This window comes from Triturus cristatus, chromosome 4_2 (genome assembly GCF_964204655.1).
Source record: "Triturus cristatus chromosome 4_2, aTriCri1.1, whole genome shotgun sequence".
In the NCBI taxonomy this organism is placed as follows: Eukaryota; Metazoa; Chordata; class Amphibia; order Caudata; family Salamandridae; genus Triturus; species Triturus cristatus.
In genome coordinates this window covers 67,894,889-67,906,921 of record NC_140586.1, presented here as the reverse complement: position 1 = coordinate 67,906,921, position 12,033 = coordinate 67,894,889, and the positions used below count along the sequence as shown (strand labels likewise).

General features: G+C 50.8%; 2 protein-coding genes across 3 annotated transcripts in view; both read right to left on the bottom strand.

Moving 5' to 3' along the window:
- PLPPR2 (phospholipid phosphatase related 2) overlaps positions 1-3,237 on the bottom strand; it is a 118,102-nt gene extending 114,865 nt beyond the window's left edge. For both annotated transcript variants that reach the window (XM_085600540.1, XM_085600541.1), the window contains exon 1: positions 1,954-3,237. The gene's annotated coding sequence lies outside the window, so the exon portion shown is untranslated. The remainder of the gene's footprint in view (positions 1-1,953) is intronic.
- A 7,299-nt stretch (positions 3,238-10,536) lies between these two features.
- Positions 10,537-11,340, bottom strand: LOC146832994 (forkhead box protein D3-like). The gene has a single exon (XM_085599881.1). The coding sequence runs from the start codon at positions 11,338-11,340 to the stop codon at positions 10,537-10,539; it is 804 nt and encodes a 267-aa protein (XP_085456007.1).
- Positions 11,341-12,033: the final 693 nt, after the last annotated feature.

Here is a 12,033-nt window from a genome sequence, read left to right as displayed (position 1 = left end):
GCTTGATTACAGTGGCATGGAGAGCATGGGACCCACATCTGGGCATACATGTCCCATTCAGGGGGACAAATGCAAAAAAAACATTGAGGGGCAGAATGTTGAACAATGTCAAACATTCCGCCCAATGCAGAGATCTGGGCCTAAATCCAAAACCGGTCCTAGGATGCTTGTTCCCAGTCCAGGTAGGACTTGGCCTGGCAGTTCGGGGTGGACTGTTACCATGGGGAGCAGGGTAAAGACTGATTTGCATATGGCTGGGTTTAAACTGGAATGACATGGGGGCAAACAAACGATAGATTTAGGCTCAGATCTCTGAATTGGGGTGAATGTATGAAATTATTCAGTGTTCTGTCCATTAATTGTTCTTTTTGCATTTCCTACCAGGGGCCAAGTCATGCACTGAAAAGGGCTCAGTTGGCCCTGACAAAACACTGAGCCTTACTATGACAGGGGCGCACCAATACTTTAACAGCAGAGAGGCTAGCAATATTCTAACGGGTATCCCTAAATCCACACAGAGTCCAGCCATGTCCTTGTTTGCTTTACTACACTCACCAGGAAGAGGCGACAGCTTACCCACCACGGTCTCTTTGGTGATAGTTCACTGCAACCCTCCCCCTCCAGTCCAGAACTGGAACACACACAAAGCTCCACTCATGCACCCCGCCTAGCACCTCCCTCCCGCCTCCTATTCCAGTACCTGAATCAACAGACAGCTCTCCCAACGAACCTCATCCCCATCATTTCCCGCTTCCCAGTACATGGGCGTTTGTATGTATCCGCAAGACAAGTGCACCCCAGCCCTGGCCTACACCACCTCTACTGCTTCAATACCTAGCTAAAAGCACAGCTCTGCCCAGTGGTGCAACGAAACTTGAGCCCCCCCCCCTGTAAAGTACATGGAGGGGCCCCTTCTCCCTGACCACTTTTGCTGAGGGTGCCCCTTGGAGCTCGCCCCATCCCCCCTCAGGCGGAGACAGCGGGGGCTTTTGTAACGCCCCTGGCTCTGCCAACTCACCCCCATCCTTGCCCAGGGCACCCATTGACATTCCAGTAGTGGCTCACACACGACTCCATCAGTGCATCCCAGTGCTGACTCGCATCCCTGTCCCTCTGTTGTTTTGCTGAGGTACTCGCACATCTCAGCTACCCCCCTCCCCCCCCCACACACACCCCTCCGTTTATCCACTAACGACCCACACAGGGTTCTGCTAACAGGTCTTTGCCGCCCCTACCATTCAGTACTTAGGGGACCAACATACCCCTCCCCTTCCTTTTCCAGTACTGGGCCTCACGCACACCTCTGACAGTGCCGCTCTTTACTCACCCACTGCACCCACCGATGTCCTGGTCCTAGAGACCGAGCACATCTCTGTTAATGCCCCTCAGGTCTGCCCTGCAGCACCCACGCTGCCCGAGGACAGAGGCTCCCGGACACCTCCTCCAGCGCACTTCAGTCTTGAGGACGAGCTCGGGGAGGTGGACAGAGAGCACCTGGGGCCTCCGCGCTCTTTAGGGCAGTGTGTTGGAGCCAGTTCGGGACGGGCCACGGAAGCGAGCAGCAAGCACCCCCTAGCACGGCCATTAATTACCAGTTAATGATAGACAGCGGGGAGGGCCGGCTGCGTGCACCAGGGCTCTGGTGCAAGCAAGCAAAAGTGCCGCTTTGACTGCTATTTAGGTAGTAAATGGAGCAATTATGAGGGTATTATGGGTCCCTCAAAACTCTGAGCCCTGGTGCTACTGCACCTGCACCTGCTGCACCAATTATAGCTACAGCCCTGCCAGGGGAGGTGGGGGGTCTGTCCATTGTTTCGCCCAATATTGGCAAGGGTGACAACTAGAGAAAAGCGCTGAAGCCCCTGGGGACTTAAAAGGGAGGCATAAAGGAGCTGATTGGGCGATGCCCTTGCGGAGAAGCATGGCGCGTGCACACATAAACATACATCTCACCTGCTTTGTTGTGGAAGGGTCCAGCCTTCTGTGTCTGACGGCGCGGCGCTAGAGCGCCGTTGCGCCGCAGCGTCCTTGTGTCAGTGAGGCGCAGGCCAGCCCCCGCCGTCCTTGGTGGGAATGTCGCCGAAGGGTCCTTATGGCAGCGAAGACCCTCCAAACCAACCTGCTTCCATTGGCTCTGCTGCCAAAGGGCGCGTGCCTTGATTGATTGCCTTAACCCAACTAGTCGTCGTTGAGCATAGCGCCGGGTGGTTGTTATGGCAACAGGGTACCCCCATCCAATCAGTTCTTGTTGGATACGGCGCTGGAGGGTCGGTGTAGTAGCACACTGCCCCCCACCCAACCTGCCTTTGTTGATTGTGCTACCTGGGGGTCTTTGTTAAGAGAACGACCACCACACTGTCAGGTAGAGCGCGAGATTGTTCCTGTGGCAAAGGGGTGACCCCAGCCCATCTTGCTGAGCGCGGCCGTGGAGTGCGGTTATTGAACGGATTACTCGCCCCAGACAGTCTCAGATGAGGATGGGTCGAGGGATCAACTCACCCTTCCTTGTTGAGTGCAATGCTGAGGAGTATTTACGGCAATGGAGTGCCCCAATCTGCCCTCACTGAGCCCATTGACAGAGCCCCCGTGGTTTGTCCACATTGATGGAGTCAACCGAGCTTATGCGGGCAAAGCCCTATGGTGAACAGCGCTAATAGAGGTGCCACTCCCCCACCCCAACATGGCCTTCTTAAGTGGAGCACCTGAGGGTCCATAAAGTGACAAAATGCGCCCGGTCCTTGCTCTGGCAGAACCAGACTCCTCAGTCCTCGCCTGAACCAAGTGGCGCCCAGGGGTGTTCAGGGCCAGAGTCCCATATCTCAGTCCTGCGCTTGTTAGTGGCGCCCTATCGAGTTCCTACCACAGCCCGGTGAAGACCCCCGAGCCTCCTGGCCACGGCCACCCGCGTAGGACGCGGCACCAGAAGGTCCAGATATCGACTGTATCTTCTAACTGAGTCCGCCTTCCATGTAGAGGTGGCCGGTGGGTCTTTGGCGGCTCTCAGCACCCTCGTGTGGTCGCCGGAAAGTCGCTATGAACCACCACCTAACCTGCTTACACCTGCCCCACAGTCCAGCCGTCTCTTTGGGGGTGCTGCGGGTGCTATTGGGGAAGTAGGGCCACCCGACGCGTCCGTTTTGGCTCGGTGCCGGGGGTCGGGTCCTCCGTGCGCTTCCGGCACCCACAGCCTCAAAGGACCACACACAAACACCCCTCCGCGGCGCTAGGCCGTAAAAACCTCAGCCTGGTTCAGCATAAAGGGAAGCCAGAAGCGGGGATGGGGAAGAGGGGCGGGGACGGAAGGAGGGAGGGGGCTACACTGACAGGATGGGTGGCCGGGCTCATTAAGATGCCGGTCCTGTCCTCGCGTCCCCGGAGACAGGTGCAGCCGCGCGCTGCCCTGGAGCAAGCACCGGTAGGCGCGTTCCCGGGGCACGGAGGGACCGTGGGCACCCCCCGCGAATGGACGACTCCATGCCACCCTAGACAGAGATCACAGGACGGGGGTGAGGGCTCCAAACGGCGCCGCTAGTGAGCCAGAGCATTAAACATAATAATAAAATATTGAACATACGAACGGCAGCCCGAAAGGCAAATATTGAAGACGTCTCGGAAATTATGAGATAAAAAAACGGGAAGGGACCTGTTTCGGATCCCCAGAACTGCTCTGCTAAGGCAGGCGGATGTAGAAGAGACTGGGAGAGCGAGTGCTGGAGTTTGTCAGCGCCAGGCTGTCTGGTTGGTTTTGTTTCTCGTTTAAATTTACTGCCTGATTTTGTTGTTTTATTTGGACATGCCATTTTATTATATCGAATTGCCTCGGGTTATCGTACGCTTTATCATGTTAGTTAGTTGTGTTGGTCTGTCACTATATCAGGCCACTTCAGTATATCGATTTGTTCTAGCCTTTTCGTGTTTTTTATCTTCTAAATGTTTTTGTAGCATCTGTTTGTTGCTTTATTGGGATGCCATCTTCGTTTCAATTTGTTGCTTAGGTCTGTCTCATTCAATCGTGTGTACTGTGAATTTGACTCAGAGATTGTCTTGTCAATTTGCAAAGACAATTTCTTGTACTTTTTATTGTTTTGGTTGGTAGTGGTGGTTTCTTGTATTGTAGTGTTTTTCTTCGTGGCAGTTAGATGTAGTTGAGTCTCAAAGACCTGTGTTGTGTTAGTTGGTCTGGTTATCTATAATTGTCAAAGGGCAGTTTGTGGCATTGCTGTATTCACACCACATACTTTTTAATGACATTTTGTTGTAGCAATGTGTTCTGGCACACTGTCACTTCAGTTTGTGATGTTAGTTTGATGACACACTTTGTCAAGTGGGTTTGTCACATCTGTTTGTTACCTCGTTTGGATGTGTTGCTTTGCTCCAGCAGTTGCCATGCTGGTTTTCATGGATAATTTCTTGTTTTGGTTTGTCATGGTGGCTTGTAATGGTGGCTTAAGGTGGTTTCTAGCGGTGGTTTCTAGCGGAAGTTTATCTGGCTGGTATTTTCTGGATTGTGGCTTATGTTGGTTTATAATGGGAGTTTATCATGCTAGTATGTTTTAGTTTGTCATTGTAATTTTTTGTGTTGGTTCGCAGTATTTTATTGCATTAGTTTGTCATGGTGGTTTATCACGAATGCTTATTTTGGTATGTATTAGTAGTTTAACAGGTTGTGTTCTGTCATTGTGATTTTTTGCCTTGGTTTGCAGTTCTTGTGCTGCCTGTCATGATGGTTTTATCATGAAGGTTTAAGTTGGTTTGTAGCAATAGTTTGTCATATTGTCTTGTCTCGGTTCATCGTCGTGATCTTCAGGGTGTTCTGTTGTGTGGATGCTGATTTTCGTGCTCGGTCGGTCAATGCATCGACTGCAGAGATCTCTCCGTGTACGTCCCCGATTCGAATCCGCGCTTCGAAGAGCCTGCTTGGTATTGGTATGTGCAGTTACTTGCTGTGTACATGTCGATGTTTTACTGCTTTGTCCTCAATGCCCACAACGCTTCCTCGTGCACCCAGGCTAAGGACGGGAAAATGAACAGGGAGGGGAGTCGCAAAGCTTCCGCCGAAGTAGAGCAGAAAATCTCTAAATGAGGTGGAAGTAAATTGGTAAATGTCATAAGAGGTTTCCTCGCGACAACTCTTCCGTCAGCAAGAGAGCTGGTTTGGCAGTGATGCGCTCCGGTAATATGCCACGTTATATATGCTTTTAGGCCACTCCTGCATGGCACCATGAGATATCTCAGTGAGTTGCACGCCTGCTGCAGAGACATGCGATGACCTTCCAGGATCCAGGCTAGCACCCCGGTTCTGTAGCTCAGTGGGTTTCGCACATGCTGCAGAGACCTGCCAACAACCCGGAGGGCTCGGTTTAAGAGAGATAGAGCGTTAACTAGTCTGCTGTGGGTACACTCAGGCTGTGGACCCTGGTCAGATAGATCCGGGGACAGTGTGCCTGCTGCAGAGGATGGGCTCTAAGTTGAAGGTCACAGAATGGAACCCGGGAAATCCAGCACGGTGGCAGATGTGCCTGCTGCAGCGATCCGGGTGTAGTCTGGGGTGGATCTTGGTAAGGTAGATTTGCGGGCTACCGTGCCTGTTGGCGACGGTTCACTCGAACTTGCAGGTTTCAGGTTTGAATTATAAGACAGAAGAACAATCAGTACACGTGCTACACGTAGGACACAATTAAAACAATACCTTGGCACTTAGGTCCCAGACAGATTCCTCAGTTCGCTAAGGCCCGGATGTATACTTCTGAGATAGCTCAGCGGGCTGAAAACTCGCTGCAGGTTTTTGTCTGTAACTTGTGGTGGACGGGTTCCAGTCATGATAAATATGCTCGGCGCCTCCTGTCAGGACCCGCAGGTCCCACTTTCTACTCTCAAAAAACTGGGCTCTTTCTTCCATCCTTCAGAGGTCGAGAAAAACAGTACCAATCCAAAAGAGTGAAAACAACATTGCATAGAAGGCTTTTTGATCCAAACACTAGATATATCAACGATCAGTACACGCTCTCTGGGGATCTGCTTTGTGTGACACTGCCCCTGGGTGCTGCCTGGATGGGTGCCAGGCTGAGTGTAAGACAGTCGCCCCGGAACCGAGGCATGAAGGAGCAATCCGTGGCTATAGCACATCTATATCTATGGAGCATACACCATAGGCGAAATTCTGTATTTGCGCCTGTATAAAAGGCGCTACTGCTACCCGAGGCAACTGTGTTAATTTAATCGACATAGGAAGGATGAAACTGTGGGTCAGCCATGTTAAGAAGAGGTTAACCTGTTTATAGAATGCACAAAGCTCCCAGTATGGGTGCACCTGTTTTACCAAAATTTAAACCAACACAGAAAGACTATCACTCACGCCCTGGTCACCAGCAGCCTCGACTACGGCAACGCGCTCTATGCCGGAATAAACAAAAACCTCACCCGCAAGCTACAGAACATCCAAAGCGCCGCGGCAAGACTGGTCCTCAACCTGCCAAGACACTGCCACATCTCCCAGCACCTGCGCACACTCCACTGGCTCCCCATCAAAGCTAGAGTCACCTTCAAGATGCTAACCCACGCTCACAAGGCCCTCCACGACACCGGACCAGCATACCTGATTAGCCGACTCAAATTCAACGCACCCCAAAGGACCCTACAATCAGCCCAGCTCTCCTATGCCGTGGTCCCCCGCACCAGAAAGACCAGATCGGGAGGCTGCGCCTTCTACTTCCGCGCGGCCAGAGCCTGGAACGACCTTTCGCTCCACCTCAGACAGGCAACATCGCTCCCCATCTTCGCAAGAAACCTTAAAACCTGGCTCTTCGACAGACCCCCCTCCTTGATGGACTGGAACCTGCAAACCCCCCTCACACCCCCCAGTGCCTTGAGACCCTTACAGGTGAGTAGTCGCGCTTAACAAACACCTGATTTGATTTGAACCAGTGACCTGGAATATATTGATAGATGTTTGCAGCTAATTCGCAACCCGTCGAGCTATCTTGCTAGGATTTGCACCCCTGGCCTGAAGGTTGCACACAGTTCTTGTCAGCATGCACAGTAACCCCATGTGTTCTCTGGATCTGAGATCAGAACACGTGATCAACCGCTGCATATAAATTCTGGTGTGGGCCTGGAGCCCACCAAGCCATATGGAAGACCCTAACACGAGGAATACTGCTGTAACGAAAAACGCAATAACTTTGAAATATTAAAGAGTCAGCAATTCTGAGACTGAAATTCGGACTCTGAGAGCTCAGAGGAAATAATACAGCCTGAGAGGGAAGGACAGAGCCTTTAGAGCTCGACCCTTAGGGGGCGGGGGGAGCGTGTGTATATTACCCATGTTGTGAGGATCGAATCAGCCCTCATAGCGTGAGTTAACCTAGACAGAACCAAACAGATGCTATCTTTGTGAGGACCGGGGCTTTAGTAGGACCAGTGCCCGTAGTGTGTTTAGGTACTTTCGAGCGAGTGTAAGGAAGTGTGTGTAAAGACAGAAAGGGAGAGGCAGCAAATCAGACGCTGAGACTCTAGGTTGTGTAGATAGGACCACAAATCATGAGACGGGCTCACGCCCTGCAAGTTTCTTAACGTATAGATCACAGCCCCTGATGCTAAGAGTTGGACCCTAAAAGCTCCTGAGAGTGAATATAACTCATATCCCACCATGGAATTTACACCCCTGGACCTTCTTGGTTCAGAGACAGCACAGCAAATCCAGGATGCGGGTGTGCAGACCCCGAGATGTTCACACATAGGCAGTGCTTAATTTGAGCTGGTGGTTTCTGGTGCTCAGCACCCATACTTAATTGTCAGAGCCTGCACTTATGACAGTTGCCACATGGTGGCGCTGTTTGTGCAATTTAAAGGTGAGCAGAAAAACAGCTGTTCAGACTGGCTTTGGAACTCTGACGTTTGGAATAAAGCAAAAAAGTTGCCATAACAACGGACTGATGGACTCACTTTGAAGTGGACATTTGCTCAGGATAAAACTTTGATTGTACAGAAAATCAGTTGTTTGGTAATTCAATATACATTCAAAACAACTAATACCTGCCACACAAGCCATTCTTAAAGCTTTGGAGGCCTCGAACAGTCTGAATTGTCACACTTATAGCAGTGTGATGGTTAGTAGCTGTGTACAGTGGCACTGTGTAGTGCCAACTAAGGTGGCCTCCTCACGAGGGCCCTGGTACTTATTCTTTTTACAAAGTAAGCACAGCATACAGGGAGACAGGACAACCCACTCTGAGGCTGGGGTCCGACCCTGAGAGTTCACAGATATGGACAAAGCACACCACATTCTGAGGCAAAGATGTAGAGGGAAAGAAGGACTGAAAGCAGGAAGAGCAGGCGATCCGAGAGGAGAATGGCCTAGACATTTGTGTTGAGGGGGGAGAGCAGAAACGTCTAAGGCAGTGGTTCCTAAGAATTTTGGAACCACAACTCACTTTTGAAATAACAAGGTTTATCAGCCCACCTGTATTTAAAGGACATGAGGAGGGATGCATTTTGTAACGTAACTAAAGCTTTGCGTGGTAGCACACTGTCATTTGAAGACAACACATTTTCCACTGAAATGGCCACTAACTTTGGCCGACACACAGTTTAACTGATAAAACTATATAGCATACCGCGCTTAAATAATAATGCTTGGAAATGGGTTTTTTGTTAATATTCATCATTTGTGCATCACCAATTAAAGTAGCTTCATTTGTTTAATCCCAATAAAATCTCTGTTTCCAGCACACCTCAGAATTATAAAAAAAAAACTTGCTTTAATTTTGCTTTGCTAAATCCTGAATGATTACTGTTAATTTACAGGTAGTTACATGTTGTTGTGTTTTGCAAAATAACAACATCCTAAGACTGTGACATAATTCACTTTAAAAACGTTTCTCTCCATACAGTCAGAGGCAGAAATGTAAACACCAAACCCATATTAAAAGAATAAGCAGCATCATGTCAGAAGACACATTTGACCTCTGTTGTTGACGATCTATAAATGTGGCAGGATAAATACAGTATAAAGACATCTTTATTTATTGCTCAGACTTTCCAGACCAACTAAAAATCGGCTTGCAAGAAGCACAGTTGAGAAACACTGGTCTAAGGAGTGAGGGGCGGAAGGCACAAACAGCGAGAGCATCAGCTGCTCAGATAGAACAAGAGCATAGTCTGCTATGGGGGACGAGGGACAGGCAAGGGAAACATGGAAGTGGCAGTAGCTTTAGTCTTAGAAATGTCAGGAAAAAATGTCTCATCTGATAGCATATCATTTAACCAAATGTCCCCTACATACTCCCAACAAAGGAACGCACACTAAGGCTTTGCAGTTCCAAATTATATTTATCAAATATAAGCCGAGAAGCAGTGCATTTAATTCAGTGACTCATTACTGGTGCCAACAATACACTTAAACTGTAGGCAGTTATACAAGAATGGTACCTTACCACATCAACTGCTTTGTGCCCTTAAAAAACACACAGTGTTCTGTCACGGATGCATACAAGTCTCAAGATACAGCTGCACCTTTTCACCTTTTGCTTTGGTGGTCTGACAACATGTCTCCTGATGCAGCCCACTCTGTGGTTATGAAGCCAAAACATGTTAATTATCCTTTGGAGTTGAGCATCTTCCTGGACGATGTGCATCTGTGAGGATGTATTGTAAGTTTCCAAGCTTGCCCAATCCCCAAATCAACCCGTGCCATGGTAACAAAGACTCCACTGTGTCTCAGTTCCTGACAGGGACAGGTGGGCTATGACTCTGCATTTCGATCCTGTTGGCTTTACTGCAAGCTTTCTTCAGATGGCCTGCACTAAGCACCAAATCTCATCTGCAAAGCGTGACATGGGGCACTGCCAAACCCCACACAGGCTAAGGTGCTAAAGAAATCCAGCAGGTTTGTAGAAGTTACCACCCAAGTCCACTGAAACACACACATCGTTCGCAGAAAAGGCTGGGATGTAGATACCCATGGGTTTTGGTCAGCTATGCTTTGTAAGCCCCTTTTTGGCATACCTATTGAATGTGCACTCTTGTACACATCTTAGGGCTCTCCTTGGGTCAGACTTAGCAGGCGGAGTCTTGCTACCTCCCCAAGACTCATTCAAGTGGCCACATGCGGGCCTTAATGCAGCCCTGGTGGCATACTCAGGCCTTTCGGGTGCTGCTGAACTCTTGTGCTGTCCTTTAGCAGGTGAGGTAAACTCTTAATCCTGCAACATTTCTATTGAACTTTGCACTGTTTGAACCAATTTCCAAAATAAGGCTGAAAGCTGGGCCCACAGTAAATGTACTTAGATAATCCACTTATCCTGCTCACATTAGGCCTTTTGGCAGGTGCAAGGCCAGAGTCCACGAGACCAAAATCCTTGGAAGCAAACAAGCGTGCAAAGCCTATCATCTGTTTTTTAGGTAGGGAGCCATTTCTATATTGTACTTTTGCAGCCAGATGATAGCAGAAGGGCTATTTTACTTTTGATTGGACGCACCAGTCCTATATTGTACTTTTAAAGTGGACAAGCTTGCAATGTCGATGCCACTTTTTGGTCAGGGCGAAGGACCTAGGCTGGCCGGCACCATGGCGCCCCCAGCCAAAGGTAGCGGTTGAAGATCGAGGGGGCCACGCTGTGACAGTCTAGGGTCAGTCAGCCTGGATGACGTCCCGAGGATTCTGTCAATGGAGAATGCTGATGACCCGCTCGGGGCGGGGCTTGTGTGACTCACAACCTGTCCTAGTGGCCTTAAGGGATGACAAGGTTCGTTCCTCTCGGGAGGCAGCTGGGGAAGACCCCTACAGAAGGGGTCCATGTAGGGATAGCCAGATTGGTGCAGGTAAACTCCAGGAGGGCACCCCAGGGGGTATCCAGGCAGTGGGTAGGGCCCCATGGCTAACACGGGACTGGCCGGAAGCGGGGCACGTGCTCTTTCCCGCTTAAACTTCTTCTTCCTGCGTAGGAAGCTGCCGCTGTCAAACATGTGCGCCGAAGCCGGGTCCAGGGTCCAATAGTTGCCCTTGCCAGGGTTAGCCGGCTCCCGGGCCACCTTCAGGAAGCAGTCGTTGAGCGAGAGGTTGTGGCGGATGGCGTTCTGCCAGGAAGGGTACCGCCGGCGGTAGTACGGGAAGCGGTCACAGATGAACTGGCAGATGCCGTTGAGGGTCAGCTTGCGCCGGGCGCTCTGCAGGATGGCCATGGTGATGAGGGCGATGTAGGAGTAAGGCGGCTTGGCGCTGGCGGGGTCGTCGCCCGGGTCTGTGCCCGCCTCCCTCTGGGGGCTCTCTTCTGTTGGGTGGTCAAGTCCAACCACATCGGCTTCCGTCTTGGCGCCCGGGTTTTCACTTTGAGGCTTCATGGGGTCACACCTTGTGCCTTCCCCCCGTCTGCACCCACATCCAGCTCTTGAACTCGTTTTTTGACAGTTACACTCACAGAACTGTGTACGGGGCTCGATTGTCACGCGTGAGCTTTGGGGTTCTGACAGAAGGCACTCCGAGCCAACGCCCGCGGTGCTGCGTCCTCTGCGTCCGCAGACGTGTGCCCTTCTCTGTTCTGTGCCAGGCTTTCTGATGGTAGGAGAGGCTTACAGCCTTAAAGCTGGCACCATGTCTCTTCCTCACATATATGAGTTGTCATTGCCTTGCCCCTCCTGGGCTTCCTTACTTTTGAAGAGTCCTGCGCTCTCTGGGCTCCTGTGGCCGGCCTCTATTCTGTGGAAAGAGACTGCAGTCTTGCTCCCTCCTGGCTCTATTCAGGTTCTTCCTGCGTGTCGAAAAGGCCTCGTGCCTGTGGAGAGGCACTGAAGCATTTTGTCCTCCTGATTATGTGCCAATGTCTGAAGAGATGCCCGCTGCCCTCGGAGGTCCTGTGCCCGGACCTCCTGGTGGTGGGGACCTCGAGCGGTCTTGAGGTCTCCTTTTTGCGCACCCAGTCCCTAATGCGCATAGAAGCGTCCGTGCCCAGATGGCCCCGGTGCCAGGCCTCTTGGTTGTTTTGAGGTCTGCCTAGCTCCTCCCTGTCCTTGGAGAGTCTTGAAGTCCCTTGCCCG

Coding starts and splice junctions, on each gene's coding strand:
- LOC146832994 (XM_085599881.1), bottom strand. CDS start 11,340: ATGAAGCCTCAAAGTGAAAACCCGGGCGCCAAGACGGAAGCCGATGTG.